This window comes from Hypanus sabinus, chromosome 2 (genome assembly GCF_030144855.1).
Source record: "Hypanus sabinus isolate sHypSab1 chromosome 2, sHypSab1.hap1, whole genome shotgun sequence".
NCBI lineage: Eukaryota > Metazoa > Chordata > Chondrichthyes > Myliobatiformes > Dasyatidae > Hypanus > Hypanus sabinus.
In genome coordinates, this window is record NC_082707.1 from 112,030,117 (window position 1) to 112,053,995 (window position 23,879).

At 39.9% G+C, this 23,879-nt stretch overlaps 1 protein-coding gene across 11 annotated transcripts in view; it reads left to right on the top strand.

The window, feature by feature from the left end:
* Window positions 1–23,879, top strand: part of LOC132382284 (titin homolog) — a 354,914-nt gene that overhangs the window by 91,838 nt on the left and 239,197 nt on the right. For 8 of the 11 annotated variants that reach the window (XR_009508280.1, XM_059952393.1, XM_059952425.1 and 5 more), the window contains one exon: window positions 8,868–9,008. The exons of 1 other annotated variant lie outside the window; for it this stretch is intronic. Coding sequence is in view for 9 of the 10 variants with exons in the window: in XM_059952393.1 (XP_059808376.1) it covers window positions 8,868–9,008 (141 nt within the window). In the remaining variant the exon portion in view is untranslated. Of the gene's footprint in view, window positions 1–1,292; window positions 1,409–3,910; window positions 4,022–8,867; window positions 9,009–23,879 lie in introns of all 11 variants that reach the window. 2 more of the 11 variants (XM_059952446.1, XM_059952450.1) reach the window with 1 other exon arrangement.

Sequence of the window (23,879 nt, forward strand, 5' to 3'; positions counted from 1 at the left end):
TTTATATATCTTTTTCAGGCATTACCTGTTTTTATTCCTAAATCTTTTTTTGATTATCTCGATTCTAAGAATTATATCTTATATATGGAAAAACAAACATTCTCAACTAAATAAAGTTCATCTTCAAAAATCTAAGAAGAATGGAGGTTTAGCTTTACCAAATTTTAGCTTTTATTATTGGGCAGTCAATATACAAAATCTTACGTTTTGGACATATTATATTAACCGCGAGGACTGTCCAAAATAGGTTTCTTTAGAAGATAACTCTGTTAATAAATTTTCTATTAATTTCTCTTCACAGATCTTCACTCCCTTTATCTTTTAGTAAACTAACTGAAAATTTGGTAGTTAAACATACTTTGAGGATCTGGGTGCAATTTAGGAAATTCTTTGGTCTATTGAGATTTTCTTTGTCTAGTCCCATTTGTTTTAACAATTTTTTTAGACCTTCAATGACTGATTTAGCTTTTGAAAAATGGGATAGATTGGGTATTAAATACCTCCAGGATTTGTTTGTTGGAGGAAGTCTTCTTTCATTTGAGCAAATGTCAGCTAAATATTGTTGACCCAAAACTCATTGTTTTCATTATTTTCAAGTTAGAGACTTCCTGCATTCTCAACTATATACATTTCATATAAGTTCCGATAAGGACTTATTAGATGTAATTTTTAATTTGAAATCTTTTTATAATGGTTCAAAATCCAATATTTATGATATGTTGCTGGGGATGAGAAATGTTTCTATAGACAAAATTTAAAATCTTTGTGAACAAAATTTACAGACTTCATTTTCTGAGGAAACTTGGAATGAAATTTTTAAATTGGTTAACACTTCATCATTATGTGCCTGTCATTTTCTTTTACAATTTAAAGTGGTTCATAGGGCTCACATGTCTAAAGATAAGTTATCTTGTTTTTATTCAGATGTATCTCCTTTCTGTGATAGATGTAATAATGGAGAAGCTTCATTAATTCACAGTTTTGGACCATTTTTGAGTTATTTTCAAAATCTTTGATTTGTTGTAAAAGTACAGATGGTGGCTAATATATTTTATTATATGATAGGGGTTTTGTTCCCTTTTATCTCACTTTTCCTAACAGCTCTGACTTTGGTAGTGGGTTTAGATTTTTTTTCTGTTTTAACAATTATTATATTTCAATATTTTGATTTCAATTTAATTTTTATGAATACAGGGTTTTGTGATTGTATCTGTATTCTTAATACAATGTATTTGGTACTACTTTTTTTCTTTTGACTTATATCTTCTTGTACTCTGTATTCCTTTATGCAGAAACTAATAAAAGTATTGAAAGAGAACTTGCAAACTGAAGAGAAAGCTTTATTGAATCCAGGGGAAAATATTGAAAGCAGTTATTAAAGCAAGGCATTTGGGGAAAAAAAATCAAGGTAGAGTAAAACACTGGTTATCTGCTATCCAATTGTTCAGAATTCCCAGTGGTTTGGTATATGACTTGCAGGTTAGAGAGAGTGACACAAATAAGTAAATCACAAAAAGGACATAAAGAAATTTAAATTGTTATAGGTACATTAAGTGATTGAGAGTGATCTGGTCAAGTGAAGTATAATGGAGGTAAATTAAATTGTCCACCTTATCAATTAAACAGGGGGAGAAAGCATATTTAAAAGTACAGTACAGAGCTCTAAGATACAGAAGCATCTGGATGCCTTGGTACATGATTTGTGCAGGTGTAACCAGTAATAGAGTCAACAAGTGCTATTGATTATTACTGCAAGCCAATTAAATACAAAAGTAAGAAGGTTATGCTTCTGTCAGGAATATTTGAGACCTCTGGAGTACTGTGTACAGTATGGGTCTCCATTTTTAATGAAGGATATTACAGTAATGTGTTAGAAGAAGTTGTGAGACAGAATTGGCTAGTTGTTGCTTAAGGGAAGGTTGGAAAGCTGGGCTTAAACGTTTTGAATTCTGGAGTAGTTTTGGAGGTTAGATACGAGAGGGAAGAAGTTTGCTCTTGTGGAAAAATCAAGAAATGCAGTTTGCTGTTTAGAAATAGGGTATTGATCTTTTAAGCAAATTAGGAAAAAATATCATTGGTTGGTGGAAGCAGTGGCTGAATATTTTTAAAGCAGTGTTTTGATGAACAAGGGGAGAAAGGGTTATAACATGTTGAATGCAGAGAGTAGGTTACGTGCAGATCAGCAGTGATCTTATAGTGGAAGAAGTTCAGCGGTCTCATTGGCCTGCTCCAATTTTAATGTTCAGATTTAATTGTCATTCAGCCATACATGAATACAGCTAAATTGAACATTGTTACTCCAGAGTTAAGGTGCAAAAAACAGTACCAACAGTTAAGCACAGCTCAAGGCATATACAGTTGAAGTCAGAAGTTTACATATACCTTAGCCAAATACATTTAAACTCAGTTTTTAACAATTCCTGACATTTAATCCTAGAAAACATTCCCTATCTTAGGTCAGATAGGATCACTACTTTATTTTAAGAATGTGAAATGTCAGAATAATACTAGAGAGAATGATTTATTTCAGCTTTTATTTCTTTCATCACATTCCCAGTGGGTTAAGTTGTTTACATACACTTTGTTAGTATTTGGTAGCATTGCTTTTAAATTGTTTAACTTGGGTCAAATGTTTTGGGTAGCCTTCCACAAGCTTCTCACAGTAAGATGCTGGAATTTTGTCTGAATTTTGTCAGAACTGGTGTAACTGAGTCAGGTTTGTAGGCATCCTTGCTCGCACATGCTGTTTCAGTTCTGCCCACAAATTTTCTGTTGAATTGAGGTCAGGGCTATGTGATGGCCACTCCAATACCTTGACTTTGTTTTCCTTAAGCAATTTTGCCACAACTTTGGAGGTATGCTTGGGGTCATTGTCCATTTGGAAGACCCATTTGCGACTGAGCTTTAACTTCCTGGCCGATGTCTTGAGATATATCCATGTAATTTTCCTTCCTCATTATGCCATCTATTTTGTGAAGTGCACCAGTCCCTCCTGTAGCAAAGAACCCCCACAACATGATGCTGCTACCCCCATGCTTCACAGTTGGGATGGTATTCTTGGGCTTGCAAACCTCACCCTTTTTCCTCCAAACGCAATGATAGTCATTATGGCCAAACAGTTTAATTTTTGTTTCATCAGACCAGAGGATATTTCTCCAAAAAGTAAGATCTTTGTCCCCATGTGCATTTGCAAATTGTAGTCTGGCTTTTTTATGGTGGTTTTGGAGCTTCCTTGATGAACAGCCTTTCAGGTTATGTCGATATAGGACTTGTTTTACTGTGGATATAGATGCGTGTCCACCTGTTTTCTCCAGCATCTTCACAAGGTCCTTTGCTGCTGTTCTGGGATTGATTTGCACTTTTTGCGCCAAAGTACGTTCATCTCTAGGAGACAGAATGTGCCTCCTTCCTGAGCGTTATGACGGCTGCGTGGTCCCATGGTGGTTATACTTACGTACTATTGTTTGTACAGATTAACGTGGCACCTTTGGGTGTTTGAAAATTGCTCCCAAGGATGAACCAGACTTGTGGAGGTCCACAATTTTTTTTTCTGAGGTCTTGGCTGATATCTTTTGATTTTGTAAATTTCTGACCCACTGGAATTGTGATATAGTCAACTAAAAGTGAAATAATTTGTCTGTAAACAGTTGTTGGAAAAATTACTTGTGTCATGCACAAAGTAGATGTCCTCAACGTCTTGCCAAAACTATAGTTTGCTAATATGAAATCTGTGGAGTGGTTAAACAATGAGTTTTAATGATTTCAACCCAAGTGTATGTAAACTTCTGACTTCAACTGTATAAGATGTCTGTAAAATATAGTCACACAAAAAAAATATAGTACAACCCTCTGAGTCTATGAATGTTGCAGCAATCTGCAGTTGAACACAATATGGTTTGTCTTCTGCCAGGTGAACACGGAGATCAGCAACGACTCAGCTTGGATACCGTGCCACACTGCCCCCGGCACTCCGGTGGAGCACACCAATTGCAACTCCTCTCTCCTGGGTGGCTGTAAACAGGTGACACCATGGCTTGAAGTCTAGTCCTTGCCTCAACTGAGGCCACACAGCTCCCTCACCAACCACCCCTGTTGTCTGCCAATAAGTCAGTGAATCAGACTTGTGGCATCCACACCAATAGTGTCCAACAGGGTCTTGAGATCGCAAGAAAAGTGACTAAGATGATCGCTCGTTGTTAGACTGCATACCTCCATCGCACCAATTCCTCTGCCTCTCTGATGCAGGCAGCAGCACAAACCACACCAAGTTCAGCTTCACCACCACCGCGTAACTCGTTGTTGGGGTAAACCTGCAGTACTTTAAGTTCTTTATATCCAGCAGAGTGTAAAAACAATATATAAAATAGACAATAACATCTTTGGTTGACTCCATAGAAGCTGCTGCGATCGAGCAGGCTGCCATCTTACGGGAATCACTTTACCAGAATGTTTGTATATGTTTAACAGTGGTAAAACCTGGTGAAAGTGTGCATTAAAATGCATGGTGGAATGCAGCAAATACTTAATCATACAGACATGGCAGTGAGGTTCCACAATCAGTCACAAAATGCTGGAGAAACTCAGCAGGACAGACAGCATCTATGGAAAAGAGTAAACAGTTGACAGTTTGGCCCAACACCTTTCATCAGGAATGTGCTGATTAAGGATCTTGGCCTAAAATATTGCCTATTTATTCCTTTCTATAGATGTTGCCTGGCCTGCTAAGTTCCTTCAACATTTTGTGTGTGTTGCTTTCAATTTGCAGCATCTGCAGATTTTTCTCATGTTTCTCAATCAGTGATTGGATCAAAGCTCTGCAGTCCTGTCACATCTAGTCATGAATTGTGATGGGCAAAGAGGTAGCTAATGAGAGAAGGCAGGCCTAAAGCTATCACCATCCTCAACAAGATGGGTCCCAGCATGTGAGTGATTGAGCAAAGCCCAAAGCTTCTGCTACTACATTCAGACAGAAATGCTTAAGTGCATGATCTCTCTGGCTTCCTTTTGAAGCCATCTCCATCACAGAGATCAAACTTCAACCTGTTTCATTTCTTTTGATGAAAGAAACAGCTGAGAGTAATGGATATGTGAAAGGCAATGGGCCAGACAACATTCTGCTGTGGTGCTGAAGGCCTGTATTCCGGAATAAAATGGGCATATAGCCAAGCTGTCAGAGCAACACTGATGTCTGCCTGACAAATGCCATCCACCTAGTTACCACAAAATCAGTCTCTACCCAGCCATCAAATTGAGGGAAGGTGTTGTTAACTCTGCAATCAAGTGGAACCTATTCAGCATTTATTCACAATAAGATTGTGAAAAAGATTGTGCACCCAAGCCATAGAAAGGGTGCAGAGGAGATTTACAAGGATGTTACCTGGATTGGGGAGCATACCTTATTGAAAGAAGTTGAGTGAACTCGGCCTTTTCTCCTTGGAGCAATGGAGGATGAGCAGTGACCTGATAGAGGTGTATAAGATGATGAGAGGCATTGATTGTGTGGATGGTCAGAGGCTTTTTCTCAGGGCTGAAATGGTTGCCACAAGAGGACACAGGTTTAAGATGCTGGCAAGTAGATACAGAGGTGATATCAGGGGTAACTTTTTTACTCAGAGCGGTGAGTGCGTGGAATAGGCTTGCCGGCAATGGTGGTGGAGGTGGATACGATACAGTCTTGTAAGAGACTTTTGGATAGGTACATGGAGCTTAGAAAAATAGAGGGCTATGGGGAAGTCTAATAATTTCTAAGGTAGGAACATGTTCAGCACAACTTTGTGGGCTGAAGGGCCTGTATGGTGCTGTAGGTTTTCTATGTTTCTAAGATGCACACAGTTGCCTGTTTGGGTTGCATGGTAGTTAACTTCTGATGTCTTTGCAGCCTTGGCCCACAGAAGGGCAAACGTGCTAAATTACAGCATGGAATGGGAGATTACCCTTGAGATCAAGGCAACATTTGACCTATAGAAAGCTTAAGAAATCGTGTAAAACTGGAATCAATGGGCATCAGCTGGGTGATACTATGTCTAATAGTTGCACCTGTAAACCAGATAAAGTAAAATGCTTGTGAAATTCAGAGGTTCACCAATGATTGTACAATGTCCATTTCCATTGACAAATTCTTAGCAAGTGGGGTTGGCCAGGCCTGCATGCATTGAGACTTGATGACATCCAGACATAAGCTGGTAAGTGGAAACAAGTTTCCACCACAAGCTCTTGTCTCCAACAACAGATTGGAATTACCATTGCTGGGTCTCTTTCAATGGGCAGTTACTTCATTCAGAATTTGAGGAGATTTGGTATGTCATTAAATGCTCTTGCAGATTTACAGTGGAGATCATTCCAATTGGTTGCATCACAGCCTGGTATGGAGGCTGCAATGCATATGATCACAAGTTGCTGCAGACTCAGCTAGCTCCATCCCAACTCACCCCACAACTGAGGCCATCTTAAAGAGGTGGTATCTCAAAAAGGCATCCATACAGAAATATAAAAAAAATCATTACTTTGACTATCAATTTCAACACTGCTCTCTATTCTGTCTCAAGATAGACTAGCCACTAACATCTAGAAAATCACAGACTCCCACAGTTAATTTAACTATAATTCTTCTTACCTTACCACCTGTAAGTTCATTGTTCCTTTTTCTCAGTTTCTTTCTCTCCATTGCATTTGGCCCAATGATGGAGCCTTCTGAAATACTCCCCTTGTTCCTGAAACCTGGCTATCCATTTGCAATGGCACATAGAGCTCTCAACCACATTATCTTTATTTCCCGTACATCTGCTCTCATGCCTTCTCCCTTACAAAGTACAAAGATGAGAGTTTCCCTGATACTTATCCCAGCAGACTTTGCATTCATTATCCTCTACAGTTTCTACCAGTATCTACATTCACCCATCACCAGTCACATCTTCTTTCGTTCCCATTCCTGCAGTTTTTAAAGGATCTGTTCTCTTCGTGATTCTCTGATCCAGTCTTCTATTGCCATTCATAACTAACGATCCTCTACTAGCATTCCATGCAACCAGAGGAAATGCAACACTTTTCCCTTTCCACCATCTGGGTCCATACAATCATTCATTAGTTATTTAGATACAGCATAAAGGAGGCCCTTCAAGCCACACTGCCCAACAGTCTCCTGATTTAATCTGAGCCTGATCACAGGACAATTTTATAATGACTAATTAACCTACCAACCATTACACCTTTGGACAGTGGTGGTAGGTCATGGAAAGAATGTACAAACTCCTGACAGTCAGTGGTTGGAATTGAACCCAGGTCATTGGTACTGTAAAGCATTGTGATAAACACTACACTACTGTACCACCCCTTTTGTTTTCTCACTCCCTGCATTTGTAAAGGTTCTCCCTATCACACGAACCAGTGATTTACTTGCTTTTCCAATCTAGTCTACTTCCTTTTGTGTTCACATTGTGGTCTTCTTAATATTAGAGAAACTAAAGCAGATTGTTTTAATTCTTTTAAACCCCAGTTCTGAGAAAGATTGACTTTTTCTTCCTGCAGATGCTACTTGACTGGCTAACTTCCAGCATTTCTATTTTGTCTCATTGTACCTGTCTTATTCCCATTTTGCCAACTCCTTGTTTACATGAACAAAAGTGGATGATCTCAGAGATACCTACGCATTTGCCTACTCTGACAATCATACTGGAACTTTACTGCATCCTCCTTACGGCTCACACTCACAGTTAACTTTGACATTATTATTCTTCCAAATACCTTAACTTGCACTTGCCTGGATAAAATTCCACTTGCCTCTTTGTGTCCATTTTTCTTGACTTGCTGCAGCCTGAAGCTCTCACCTAGGCTGTCAACCACATGACCAAATTGTATTTGTATCTTAATAAACTAAGGAGATTTGCTTATGCCAAAAATTAGCTGAATCAATGGCTGATTAAAGAACAACCAGACAGAGGCAGTGTGGCGTAATAAAGTGGAAGTTGAATTAAACCTAGGGTAATCTAAAAACATTTGATTTTGCTATCAAGCTGGAAGCTCAGAAAATACTAGTATAGAGGTAGGAAATGAAGCTATTTCCAAGCATGTTTGCACTAGACTCAAATAGGTATTTATTTTATTGAGATACCACACAGAATAGGCCCTTCCAGCCCTTCAAGCTGTGCTGCCCTGAAGTTCCTTGATTTAATCCTAGCCTAATCATGGGGCAGTTTACAATGACCACTTAACCGACCAACTGCTACATCTTTGGACTGTGGGATGAAACTGGAATAGTTGGAGGAAACCCACACATTCACGGGGAGAATGTACAAATTCCTTACGAGGCAGCAGAGGAATTGAAACTGGATCACTGGTACTGTTGAGTGTTGTGCTAACCACTATGTTACTGTGCCACCCCCACAATGATGTATTGCAATGGGTTCTGAAGGTTATTTATGGAAAGAAGATGGGAAACTTAAAGTATGAGTTTTCATGATACTTAGCAAAAATGTACGGTATAAGGGCAATGACTTCAATTCAATTATAGTAATGGTTATACAACCAAGAAACAGGTCCTTTGCTCCACTTAGACCATGTTGGATATTAAGTGACACACAAAAAACTCCAGCTGAGTTCCTCCAACTTTTTGTGTGTATTGCTTGGATTTCCAGTATCTGCAGGTTTTCTCATGTTTGTGCTGACCATCAAGTACCAGTTTTCTCATCCAATTTCATTCTCCCCCTCATTTTTCCTGTATTTTTTTATATGTGCATATGTTGCTGCTGAATCTATTGAAAGTTTACCCTTGGATTGCATTTAGATGAAAAGTAATATTATAACACAACATTGTCTTTTATTCCAAGCTACAGTATATGATTTGATTGATTTGAATCAATTGGAACTTGCAGGAAAAGAGGGTGGTAAGTGAGAAACGGATGTTTGGAGGAGCAAGCGACCTTAAAGGTTGTGAAGCAGATGCAGGTCTGAGGTTCTCCATAGGAAGAGGACAACGGCTTCGCAGATATGTTGTGGAGGAAAGCAAGGCAAAGGTAGGTTTCTAAAAGTCAATGTTTTATTGGTGGGTTCTGTACATGGAAATTCTTAAAAGTATTGCCAGTTCACAGCAGATTCTTTGGTGTTTGTTTGGATTCATAGAACACTACAGCACAGAAGTGTGCCTTTCAGCACATTACTTCATGCGAAACTGTTACTCTGCCTAGTTTGATCGACTTGGAACATAGCCCTCCATGCCCTCCCATCTATGTACTTATCTAAACTTCTTTTGAATGTCACAATTGAACCTGCATCTATCATTTCCAGTGACAGCTTGTTTGATACTCGCATCACCTTCTGAGTGGAAAAAGTTCTCCCTCAGGCTCTCCTTAAATTTTCACCTCTCACTCTTAATGTACAACCTCTTGTGCTAGTCTCACTCAACCTTAGTGGAAACAGACTGCTTGCATTTACCCTATCTGCTACAAGTTTGTATACCCTTATTAAGTTTTCCCCCATTCTCCTACACTCCTAACCTATTCAACCCTTCCTATAGTTAAGGTTCTCAAGCTCTGACAACATCTTTGTAAAATTTCTGTGTTCCTTCAGTCTTATTGATAGCTTTCCTGTAGGTAGGTGACCTGTAGGTAGAACTACACATGATACTCCAAATTTGGTCTCACCAATGCCTTTTATATAACGTCTCACCTCTTGTACTCAAAACTCTGATTTATGAAGGCCAATGTACCAAAAGCTTTCTTTACAACCCTATCTACCTATGATGCCACTTTCAAGAAATTATGGACCTGTATTTCCAAATCCTTTTGTTCCACAGCATTCCTCAGTGTCCCACCATTCACTGTGTAAGTCCTACATTGGTTTGTCCTCCCAGGTACAACACCTCACACTTGTCTGCTTTAAATTCCAGTGGCCACACATTTTAATTGCACATCCCATTCGCATTCTGATATATCTATCTATGGCCTCCTCTGCTGTCAAGATGAAGCCACACTCAGGTTGGAGGAACAACACTTTATATACCAGCTGGGTAGCCTCCAAGTTGATGGCAAGAACATTGACTTCTCTAACTTCCGTTAATGCCCCTCCTCCCCTTCTTACCCCATCCCTGATATATTTAGTTTTTTTTCCCCCTCCTCTTTTTTCTCTCTCTCTCTCTGCCCATCGCTCTGACCGTTCTCCATCTCCGTCTGGTGCTCCTGTCTCCCTTTCTTTCTCCCTAGGCCTCCCGTCTCATGATCCTTTCCCTTCTCCATCTCTGTATCCCTTTTGCCAATCACCTTTCCAGCTGTCAGCTTTATCCCACTTTATCCAGTCTTCTCCTATCAATTTGCATTTCCCCCTCCCCCTCTTACTTACGAATCTCTTACTATCTTTCTTTTCAGTTAGTCGTGATGAAGGGTCTCGGCCGGAAACGTCTTCCTATAGCACTTCTTCCTATAGATGCTGCCTGGCCTGCTGCATTCCACCAGCATTTTGTGTGTGTTGCTTAAATTCCATCTACCATTTTTCCTCCCATTTTTCCAGCAGGTCCAGATCCTATTGAAATCTTCGATAGCATTCCTCAATGTCTACTGTGCCCCCAATCTTGCTGACATCTTTAAATTTGCTAATCCAGTTCACTGCTTTATCCTCCAGTTTGTTGATATAGGTGACAAATAACGGACCCAGCACCAATCCCAGAGGCATACCATTAGTCAAAGGCCTCTGGTCAGAAAAGCAACCATCTATTACCACACTCTGACAATGTAATTCCAATTTACTATTCATCCTGAATACCAAGCAACTGAACGTCAAGCCTGCCTTATGGACCAGCATCTCATGCTGGTCTTTCCTGATAATTACCTCAAAAGAAAACTTCACAAGATTAGTTCGCAAACTTTTGTGCACAAAGCCATGTTGACTATTCCTAATCTGGCCCCGTCCATCCAAATACTTATATATCCTGTCCCTTAGAATAGCTTCCAATAATTTAACCACCCCAACATAAGGTTCACCAGCTTATTCTTAGAGCCTTTCTTGAACACTGGAACAGCATTAGCTATCCTTCAATCCTCCGGCACTCACTCATAGCTAAGGACATTTTAAATATTTCTCCCACAGCCTTGCAATTTCTGCACTAACCTCCCTCAGGGTCTGAGGTGACACCTTGCCAGGCCCTGGGGACTTGCCCACTGTCATTTGCCAGCAAGCACAACCTCTTCTGTAATCTGGATACAGTCCATGACCTCATGATTGTTTTGTCTCAGTTCTGTGGACTCTGTGTTTGATTCCCAAGTAAATTCACATGCAAACCATCCATTTAAGATTTGATGTACCAAAATATTCAATACAAAATAATTTGTAATAACAGGGGATACAAGAAGGGTTAAACTTCCTGGCAGGTTGGGCTCAAGGAGGAAATGGAATGTAAAAAAATACAAAAGAAATAATAATTAACACTAATTAAAGTTTAAGGGAGGTGTGTTTGGAGAGTCGATGGGGCTGCAGACCACATAATTCCCCTATTACATCCTTATTTCCATAAGGTATAGGAGCAGAATTAGGCCATTTGGCTGATCCAATTTTTCCTCTCAGCCCCAATCTCATGCCTTCTCCCTGTATCCCTTCATGCACTGACCAATCAAGAATCTCTGTGCATACCTTGCCCAGACACAATATCCTCTCCTCCTCTCCACCTAAATCAGCACATCACACTTCTATACGCAATCCTGGTCAATCAAAGCCATGTCTGTTCCCCATGCAAGTTATTGTATTCTTCCTTCCACCTCAGTGTTCATGGAGTTCTCTCCTCTACCTCATGTACTCTTTGCATTTGCACTTTGAGTATTAGTCCCTCTCCCCTCCCCCCCCCGAGCTGAATTCATGCCTTGCATTTTCTTCACCTCCTTTTCTCCTTCTATAGTGTCAACCACCCCCTGATCTCCAATGGCCTTGCTGAGTCCACCTCGCAACTTCTCAACACAATTGGCAGCCAGGAAAGAAATTTAATTCAAAGGGATTCAACATCAAATTTCCATGTTTCCTAGGCATTAGATTTCTCACTCCTTGCCTTTCCATAAGCTTCAATTTTAACCCGGTGGCTAAAGTTAGAATTAAATGTATTAGGTGTTTTCAGGTCATACAGGGCCAGTTTCAACCCTCTTACATCTAGACATGTCCATTTCCCTCCATAAATGCTGCCTAACCTGCTGAATTCCTCCAGCACAAGGATGCCTACATACCTGCTGAGCCCCCATAGTTACCTTTACACCTTTTCCCACCCTGTCACTTGTAAGAATGCTATTTCCGTCTGTTTCTCCTCTGCGCCCCTTATCTTATTAGATTTTCTATTCCAGGACATTCATGATGTCCTTTTTTCTTTCACAAAATGGGGCTCCATCAGCTGCTATTGATGCAGCCCTCATTCAGATCTCTTACTTCCTTCATGTCTACTCTCACACTATCTTCACCCTCCCCCACCCCCCCCCCCCAAGGCATAACAGGAATACAGTAGAGTTCGTTTTGTATTCATCAACTAATAGAACCTCCACATTCAAGATATTATTCAAGAAATGAATGCTTAATGGAGGATGTGTGATTAAATTATTGTATGGGAAGATGAATAATCTCTAGGTTTGGAGGTTGGAAGTGGGGAATGGAACATGCAGTAGGACAGAACAAACTATGAGTTAAATTTGTACTCCACAGCAGTCTTTTAGTCAAATTAATTTCTTGTAAGTTTCGTGACGGAAGCTTCTATTATTAACCACAGTATAGAGACTTTTCATGCTTCCAAATCGCCTTAAATTTATGTCCCATCATTACTAACTCACCACCACGGAGAAGTAATTTGACACCTATTTAGTTGATCAATAATTGTTTGATATGAAATTCTTTATTCTTTATACTTTAGTGAATGATGCCAAAATTGTCATCTGCCTTCATCAATAAACATATAATTTATAATAATGTTGCTGTCAAATGACACTACCTGTGTGAAGTTTGCAGGTTCTTCCTGTAACCACTTGAGTTTGCTCCAGGTGTTGTGGTTTCCTCCCCCATCCAAATGCAGGCTGGTTAATTGGCCGCTGCCAGTTACCCCTAGTGTGTAGATGAGTGGTGGAATCTGGGGGGAGTTGATGGGAATGTGGGGAAAATAGAAATGCGGATTAACATAAGATGTGTAAATGAGTAGGTGATAGGTGGTTGGCGAAGACGTGGTGTGTCCTTGCTGTATAGGACTTCCATTATGCACACAGCTCTAGCTGCTTACTGACTGAAGTCCAGAGGTCAACATGTGCTCCAGAACTAGTCGTGCTTCTTCTAGTCAAGCTGTTGTCCTGTAAACAAAAAAAAAGCAGAACAAATCCAATCTGGCTAATTGCCATTCAGTCAGTCTGTTGTCGGTCCTTAGCATCAGCATTGGTGGCATTTCTTCACCAATAACTGACTCACTGATCATACAGACAGGTTTCACCAGGACTACTCAAAATTCATATTTTATCACAGGCTTAGTCCAAACATGGATTTAAGAGCTGAATTGTAGAGATTAGGTAAGAGTGACTGTCCTTGGCATCAAGGCAGTACTGATTGACTACCAATTTTCTGGAAACTGATGGTGCAACACCTCTTTTAATTTGGATGAAACTGAGGCCAAGTATCACTCACTTTTCATGAAATGTCTGTTAGATGAGATAAATGCTGACAATTCTGTATAGACATTTAATTAAGAATTTAACATGAATGATATTCTTTGGTTCATTGCTCAGGCGGGAGAAAGTAGAACTTTCAGCACTAAAGAGTGCCTGGCATAACTTGTGGCCTGCGTTGATGTTTGATAATGCACCTGAAGAAAAGCACAATGGTTGAACAGAATTTTGTGTACCAAAGGTTAAAGTAATTGTTTATGATTTGCTTGTGTATATAAAAATGTTACAGGACCTGCTTTCAAAGATATAGCAAGTAGTCTTAATGAAGCAAATTTGTGTAAGCGGATGATTGTTGACAACGAAGCACCTGTTGTGCATCACCTTACGGACTTGGAAATTATAAACAGTGTTCTGAATGCTGAATGCAAGTGATGAAGACAGCAGTGAAGATGATGAAATGGATGAAACTAAAAGATTTACTATTGACAAGTTAATTAAGTTGTTAGGAGATTTAATCAAAGAGTTAGAGAAAAGTGCCTTCGTGACAGAACAAGAACTAATGAATTTATATTTGAGGCAAGAAATACTACAACACATGAAACAACTTTGGCTGGATGAAATGTTTAAAAAGATAACTGTTACATACCCCATAACTGGGTGTCAGACCAGCAAAGATAGAAGAATCCGTTGGAGTCTGGTGGTACCAAAACTAAAGATGTTTATTAGTAAACTACACAGTACAGTATCAAAAATGCAAATATACATATAAAACAGGTCGGTGGGACTAAGTGAGAGTAAGCATTTGGCACGGACTAGAAGGGCCGAGCTGTCCTATTTCCGTGCTGTAGTTGTTATATGGTTACATGCAACTGATGTCATTTTAAAACTGATTGGCAATAGTCTCATACTCAAATTGTTCATGTCCCAAATGAACAACTGGAATCGCAGCTATTTTCTCAATTAGTGTTTGTTCTTTAAGAGTTATACTAAATAAGTGACTGCCCTGATTAACTGGTGGTCCAATTAGCCAGAATCCACTATATATGATAAAATAAGATAAGTCAACACAGATTCATTAAGGAAAGATAGTGCTCAACAAATCGGTTAATTCTCTGAGGAGGTAGCAAGCAGTTTTGACAGAGTCATTGTAGATGTTATTTACTTGGATTTTGAGAAGGCCTTTGACAAGGTACCATATTAAGAGGCTGCTAAACATGATAAGATCCCATCGTGTCAGAAGAAGGTATAGGTATGGAGGGAAGATTGGCTGATGGCAGATGGCAGTGTGGTATAAAGTTGTCCTTTTCAGGATTGCTGTCCTATGGCATTACATGCTGTCAGTGTCATTACAGAGAGATTAGTACAACTTTTCACTTTATATTTTAATGATTTGGATGAAGTTACTAATGGTAATGCTTTGTAGATGACACCAAGATGGGCAGAGGATCAGGTAGTGTTTTGAGACAAAATTGAAAAGAAGGGTGGTGAATACAGGACTGAAGGTGTTAATTACAATATAACGTGGATGACTTTGTAGTACAATTTGAAATCAGAAGGGATGATTTTGTGGGCAACATAGAGTGGCGATTGAAAGAAAATCACAGCTGGGTACTTAACATCCAAGGATACACATCATATTGAAAGGTCAGACAGGTGATCAGAGGGGGTGAGATGGCTTTGCTGGTAAAAAAAATGAAATCAAATCCTTAGAAAGAAGTGACAGGATAAGAAGATGTAAAATCCTTCTGCATAGAGTTAAGATATTACAAGGGTAAAAAAATGTTCCTGGGAGTTATATACATGTCTCCGAACAGCAGCCAGGATATGACATACAAATTACAACAGAAAATAGAAAAAGCATGCAAAAAGGGCAGTTGGTCCTGGGGGATTTCAGTATGCAGGTAGATTGGAGGAAATCAGGTCTTTGCTGACTTTGTAGTACTCCTTGAACATAACTTTTTAGAGCAGCTTGTGGTTGAGGTCACTAAGGAAAAGGCAATTCTGGATTAGGTGTTGTTTAATGAACCAGATTTGATTAGGGAGCTTAAGGTAAAAAGAACCCTTAGGAGACAATGACCATAGTATGATATTGACCCTGCAGTTTGAGAGGGAGAAGCTAGAATCAAATGTATCAGTATTACAGTTGAATAAAGATAACTATGGAGGCATGAGAGAGAAGCTGGCCAGAGTTGATTGGAAAGGACACTAGCAGCAATGTTGGTAGAACAGCAACAGCTGGAGTTTCTGAGAATAATTTGGAAGACATAGGATCAGTTAATCTTAAAGGAGGAGGAGGATTCTAAAGGGAGAAAGAGGCAATGATGCTGACAAAGGAAGTCAAAGAGACCATAAAAGGGAAAGAGTGAGCATATAATAAAGCAAAAATTAGTGGGAAGCTGGAGTACTGGGAAACTTTTAAAAAACAATAGGAGGCTATACATTTTTCTGTTAAGGAGATAAAATATGAAATATGAAGGCAAGCCAGCCAATAATAAAAAAAGATACTTTATATATTTTTTCAGATAAATAAACAGTAAAATACAGGTATGGATGGAAATCGGAGAGCTGAAAAATGACATTGGAGAAGTAGTAATGGGGAACAAAAAAAGTGATGGACAAACTGAATAAGTATTTTCTGTTGGTCTTCACTGTAGATAACACCTGCAGCATGCCAAAAAGTTTGAGAGTGTCCAAGGGCAGAAGTGAGTGTAGTTGCTATTGCTAAGGAGAATGTGCTTGGAAAGCTGAAAGGTCTGAAGTAGATAAGTCACCTGGACCAGATGGACTGCACCCTAGTGTTCTGGGAGAGATGGCTAAAAAGTTTGTGATAGCATTAGTAGTGACCTATGAAGAATCATGAAATTCTGGAATGGTTCCAGAAGACTGGAAAATTGCAAATGTCACTCCACCCTTTAAGAAAGGAGGGGAAGCAAAAGGCAGAATATTTAACTGCCAGTTATGCTGGTTGGAAGGATGTTAGAGTCTATTATTAAGGATGAAATTTTCAGATAAGTAAACAGTAAAGGAGAGGCATTAGTACTTAATTGGCATTTTGCATCAGTATTCAGTGTGGAAGACACTAGTAGTGTGTCAGAGATCTGTGAGTGTTAGGGGACAGGAATGAGTGCTATTGCAAAAAGTGCTAGGCAAACTCAAAAGTCTTGAGGTGGATAAGTCACATGGACCAGGTGGACTACATCCCAGAGTTCTGAGAGAGGTTGCTGAAGAGATAATAAATTCAGTGGTCATGATCTTTCAAGGATCAGTTGATTCTGGCATGGTCTCATAGGATTAGAAGATTGCAAATGTCACTCCACTCTTTAAAAAGGGAGGAAGGCAAAAGGAAGGAAATTATAGGCCAGTTAGCCTAACCTCAGTGAATTAAAAAGTGTTGAAATCTATTATTAAGGATGAGCTTTTGAGATGCTTGGAGACTAATGATAAAATAGTCAAAGTCAGCAAGGTTTTTGTAAAGGGAAATCTCGCTTGACAAATCTTTTGGAGTTCTTCAAGGAAGTAACAAGCAGAATGGACAAAGGAGAGGCAGTGGATGTCATTTACTTGGACTTTCAGAAGGCATTTGATGAGATGCCACACATGAGGCTGCTTAACAAGATAAAATCCCATTGCATTACAGGAAAGATACTGGCATGGATAGTGGAATGACTGACAGGCAGGAGGCAGTGAGTGGGAATAAAAGGAGCTTTTATGGTTGGTTGTCAGTGACTAGCGGTGTTCCTCAGGTCAGTATTAGGATCGTGACTTTTCACACTGTCAATGATTTGGATAATGTAATTGATGGTTTTGTGTCAAAGTTTGCAGATGATGTTTGCAGGTGGAGGGGTAGGTAGTGCTGAGAAAGCAATGTCTTTCTAGCAGGACTTAAACAAATTGGAAAAATGGGAAAAAAAGTGTCATAGTGTCATAGAAAAATACAGCACAGAAACAGGCCCTTTGGCGCATCTAGTCCATGCTGAACCATTTAAACTGCCTACTCCCATCAACTCCTCAATGAAAGGGTAGCTCTCGGTATCTCTACCATTCATATACCTATCCGAACTTCTCTGAAATGATGGAATTGAGATCACATGCACCATTTGTGCTGGCAACATGTTCCACACTGTCACGACCCTCTGAAGAAGTTTCCCCTCATGTTCCCCTTATGCTTCTTACCTTTCACCCTTAACTCATGACCTGAATGTAGTCCCATCCAACCTCAGTAGAAATAGCTTACTTGCAATTACCCTGTCTATATCTCTCATAATTTTGTATACCTATCAAATCTCCTCTCAATCTTCTACATTCCATAGAATAATGTCTTAAACTATTCAATCTTTCCTTATAATTCCAATCTTCCAGACCTGGCAACATCCTTGTGAATTTTATTGGTATTCTTTAAATTATTTACATATTTCCTGTAGGCAGGTGACCAAAAGTGCACATAATTCTTCAAATTAGGCCTCACTAATTAGTCATGAACATTTTGCTAAAAGAGCAAAACCCAGAGAATTATGCTATAAGTTTTATGGCTGACATGTTGTGAAAAACTAATTATTTCAAGTGGTAGTATGTTTTGATGCATTGTATTAAATACTTTTTTCAAATATTTGCTGTTTTAAGGAGATTTCAACTGTGTGGTCTATGAGACTGTGAGGTACAATAATAAGTACTAATAAACATTTCATTCAACACTACTTCACTGAAGTTCTACTCTGAGAATCTCACAGGAATAGAGAATACAATTGCTAAGCAATTCAACCTCAGATTAACCTCTGAACAGTCAAGTCTCTCAGCATAAAGTTTGAGAAACAAATTTACATTCCCCTTGCACTGTTCAGTCTTTACAGGGACCGCTCTCTGTTTTTGTTTGACTTCATCTGCATCTCTTTTATTCTCATTGGTTTTAGCTTTTCTCTCCAGTTCAATTCATATTAGCTTATAAATAAACTAAACAGCTCTTCATTGTTCACTGCAAAGTACTTTACACAGATTGAATTCCATGCCTTAGCTATTAACTGTATGATTGTGTAATCCTGTTACAATAACCATATAGCAAATACAGCATGGAAACAGGCCATCTCGGCCATTCTAGTCCGTGATGAACGCTTACTCTCCTAGTCCCACCAACCTGCACTCAGCCCATAACCCTCCATTCCTCTCCTGTCCATAGACCTATCCAATTTTACTTTAAATGATAATATCGAACCTACCTGTACCACTTCTACTGGAAGCTCATTCCACACAGCTACCACTCTCTGAGTAAAGAAGATCCCCCTCGTGTTACCCCTAAACTTTTGCCCCCTAACTTTCAACTCATGTCCTCTTGTTTGGATCTTCTCTACTGTCAAAAAGCCTATCCATGTCAACTCTATCTATCCCCCTCATAATTTTAAATACCTCTATCAAGTCCCCCCCTCAACCTTCTACGCTCCAAAGAATAAAGACCTAATTTGTTCAATCTTTCTCTGTAACTTAGGTGCTGAAACCCAGGTAACATTCTAGTAAATCTCCTCTGTACTCTCTCTATTTTGTTGACATCTTTCCTATAATTCGGTGACCAGAACTGTAAACAATACTCCAAATTTGGCCTCACCAATGCCTTGTACAATTTTAACATTACATCCCAACTCCTATACTTAATGCTCTGATTTATAAAGGCCAGCATACGAAAAGCTTTCTTCACCACCCTATCCACATGAGATTCCAATCTCCTCCTTTGGAAGAAATTATTGTCTAAACCCTGTTGTATTTGTTGTATTCATAAACAATTCATTTCATAGGCAATGTAGCTACTCATAAACAATTAAATTGTCAGATTGGTTCCACAAAAACCATCAACAGGTGAAAAGGATTTGCAAAATTACCCACCCAGTGAGGAAACCATCGAGACTGGCCAATGCAAATACAGAAATTCATGAGATGAGCAGATGAAAATTCCATGTAAACTTCAGTGGGCCAAATTGTATGACCTTGCAGTGTGGTATATAAAATTATGACGGCTTTAATGAGGTGAAAGGAATACAGTCTGCTGCTTCACCAGTCCCCTCTACCTTTCCCATCCAACTGGCTTCACCTATCATCTTCTAGCTATCCTTCTGCCTCCTCCCCCACCTTCCCCTTTCCTTTCCAGTAGGGTGTCAGCACAAAATTTTGACAGTTTATTCCTCTCTATAGATGCTGCTTGACCTGCTGAGTTCCTCCAGCATTGTTTGTATGTTGCTTTGGATTTGCAGCATTTGTAGAACCTCTTGTGATTTTGATCCATTGTTATAGCTACTCAGTCTCTGATTTGGCATCCATTCCTAGCAATTCTTTTGTGAAGGGGTTTTCAACAATAAAGGTAGTATATAATGATAAGTTATTGCTGCTTGTCCTACTTTACATTGCAATCAGCAAATGATTTTCAAGTAGATTCTGATCCCTTCAAAGGAAGATAATCTTATAGGCAGAGGGAGGAATTTAATGGTCCTCTGGATTTAGTACATAGGTTGCAAAGTACTTACTCTGTTTGTTTCCACAAACTTCAGCAAACCTTAAGAATTACTTTAACATGCATTGTATAGTTGCTAATATTGACTGTTCTTTAATTATTTAATAAACTTGTTAACCACGTAAAACTCAAGTTGAATCTCCTACAATGGTTGCAGCCTTGCTATACAAAACCACTTGGGTTTCCTCCAGGTGCTCCAGTTTCCTCCCACTGTCCAAAGATGCACCAGCTGGTAGGTCAACCGGTCACTGTAATTGCCCCCCCCAATTAGGCTCGGATTAACTTGGGGGATTGCCGGGCAGCATGACTTAAAGGACCAGAAGGGCCCACTCCGCACTGTGTGTTAATATATAAATAACATAATACATCAACACACCATCAAATATGTAGCTTCTAGAATCAAGTTGAGGTTCTGCTGTTCATTTCCTTAAATAAATGAATTTTTATTGAGTCATTTATTGACATAAATCACAGAACTCTGAAAGCATAATTTCAAGGATGTAATTTCTATTTTTTACAGGGAACAGTTGCATTTTTATTATTATTTCTACAAAGCAATTACTGCTCATTTCTGAGTTATGCCTTTGTCCTTTCATTCACTTTTACGGTCAAAAGTGACATTGCTTTTGTATTCAACTTGGCAAGTGCTGTTTATCAATGGATTGATTTATTTATTGTAATTTGTGGGTAATATTCCAAAGGAAACTTCTGTCATTGAAACAGTTACAGCCTTCATCTGTCCTGTACCTTTGTAAGGTTAATTTTCCAAATGAGTTCTGACAGTGAATAATGAATGGAATGGTGTAGTACTATGATCAGGGTGATTTTTGTTTTCAGTTTCTGCAGTTGCAATTGTATTGTATTCTCATATTGCCTCCAACACAAAGAATTCCTATACCTTTATATACTCAATGTCCAATATATTAGGTATCATCTGTATCTAATAGAGTGGCCACTGGATGTCTGTTCGTGGTTTCTACTGCTTTTGCCAGTCCGCTTCAGGGTTTGACGTATTGTGAGTTGAGGGTGTTACAAACCCCGTAACTGGGTCACTTACCAGCAAAGATAGAGAGATCCGTTGAAGTCTGATGGTACTATTTTTAACAGCATTTATTAGTAAAAATACACAAAAATAATATCAATGCAAACATACAGATAATATACGTCATCAATACTAAATCTAAAAGTGCAGGTACAATAATAATCAATAAGAAATAAGCTCTATCGTTGTCTAGGGGATAATGTATTGTCCGATGGAAATATAAAAGTCACTCAGTTCATTCAGGCTGCAGCCTTTGGTTGGAGTCAAGGGAGAGATTTTAGAAACTTGCCAGCTTTTCCTTTTTATGATGTCGATCCTTCAAGAGTTCCGTTGGTGTAGCCGGTCCTTTAGCTAAGCCGTTCTTCCGTGGTAAGGCCCCAATCCCAGGCAAAGGGAAAGGACGCACACGAGCCCTCCACCGGCTGTCACTATTAAACGCTGTCACGGGATTTCTAGCGTTTCTCCTGGTGCGTCTAAAGGGGTTGTTCCCCAGACCCTCTTTTATCCTTACTCACAGGGTCTCAGATGTCAATCAGGTTGGGATGATGCAATCCCTCAACCAGCCCACTCTGGTCGTCCCCTGAGGGGCTTCAATGAATAGTACAGTACTCAATACACAATTCCGTCTCCAAGAGACAATGGCCGTTATCCGTGGCTTTGTCTCGCTGAGGCCAGGACACATTCCAAACCCTGTGTATTCTGGACGTCTCTCTCTCATTTCCTGGGTCCCAGACCAGAATTAATAGCAATCTTGCGATTCTCAAAAAGGAGGGGGCTACTTTGTACCCTTCGGCCCCTCAGAGTTGTGGCACATTCGTAACAAGGGAGATGCTCTTCTGCATGCCACTATTATGACATGTGTTTGTTTGAGTTATAGTCACCTTCCAATCAGCTTGAAGAAATCTGGACATTCTCTCATTAACAAGGCATTTTTGCCAGTAACATTCTAACATTTATATTAGCCTCCAGCAGGAGTTTCTTTATTCACTGAGGGCAAAGAAACATCAAGGTGAAATATTTACAACACACACAAAATGCTGGTGGAATGCAGCAGGCCAGGCAGCATCTATAGGGAGAAGAGCTGTCGACGTTTTGGGCCAAGACCCTTCATCAGGACTAACTGAAAGATAGTAAGAGATTTGAAAGTAGGAGGGGGAGGGGAAAATGCGAAATGATAGGAGAAGACCGGAGGGGGTGGGATGAAGCTGAGAGCCAGACAGGTATTTGGCAAAAGGGATACAGAGCTAGAGAAGGGAAAGGATCATGGGACGGGAGGCCTAGGGAGAAAGAAAGGGGGAGGGAAGCACCAGAGGGAGATGGAGAGCAGGCAGAGTGTTGGGCAGAGAGAGACAAAAAAACTAAATAGATCAGGGATGGGGTAAGAAGAGGAGGAGGGGCATTAACGGAAGTTAGAGAAGTCAGTGTTCATGGCATCAGCTTGGAGGCTACCCAGCCAGTATATAAGGTGTTGTTCCTCCAACCTGAGTGTGGCTTCATCTTGACAGTAGAGGAGGCCATGGATAGACGTATCAGAATGGGAATGGGACATGGAATTAAAATGTGTGGCCACTGGGAGGTCCTGCTTTCTTTGGCGGACAGAGCATAGGTGTTCAGCGAAACGGTCTCCCAGACTGCGTCGGGTCTCACCAATATATAAAAGGCCACACTGGGAGCACCGGATGCAGTATACCACACCAGCCGACTCACAGGTGAAGTGTCGCCTCACCTGGAAGGACTGTCTGGGGCCCTGAATGGTGATGAGGGAGGAAGTGTAAGGGCAGGTGTAGCACTTGTTCCACTTGCAAGGATAAGTGCCAGCAGGGAGATTGGTGGGAAGGGATGGGGGGGATGAATGGACAAAGGAGTCGCGTAGGGAGCGATCCCTGTGGAAAGCGGAAAGAGGGGAGGAGGGAAAGATGTGCTTGGTAGTGGAATCCCATTGGAAGTGGCGGAAGTTACGGAGAATTATACATTGGATCCGGAACTATTTACAGCTCTTCAATTTTGAAGCCCATAAGTTTCGTGGGAGTTTCTCTGATCTGAAGTATCACAATTTGATATCAAGTTCAAATTCAAGTTTAATCAGCAGGAGTGAAAACTAACTAATCCCCTCATCTGCTAGTTAAGCCAATTCTATCCTGTTGTACACATATTTGAGCTCTTATGAACATTTTAAATCATTGTAGATGGCAATTATTCTGTTATTAATTTACCTTGCTCGTGAACTTTATTCTTTTCAAATAATAGCGCTTTTGTTTAATTGGCTGTAGTTTTGTGATACTTTTTTCTGCTATGTCATCAATAGTTTTGATTCATTTCTCGGGCTATTTTCATGGTAAAATTGCTGCTTTTAGCATCTCTGGAGCCCATAAATCTAAATACAGTAAGGCAGCACAGTAGCATAATGGTTAGCACAGTGTCTTACTGTACCGGTGACTGGGGTTCAAATCCTGCCACTGCCTGTAAGGAGCTTGTACATTCTCTTCATGACTGCATGGGTTTCTTCCAGGTCCTCCCATGTCTCTGAGAGCTGAACGTCCAAGGGTACACGATGTATCGGACGTATAGGCAGGTAGGCAGAGGGGGTAGCGTGGCTTTATTGGTAAGAAGTTATATTAAATCATTAGAAAGAGGTGACATAGGATCGGAAGGAGCAGAATCTTTATGGGTTGAGCTAAGAAATCGCAGGGGTAAAAGGACCCTGATGGCAGTTATCAGGACCCTGTTAGGCCTCCTAACAGCTGCA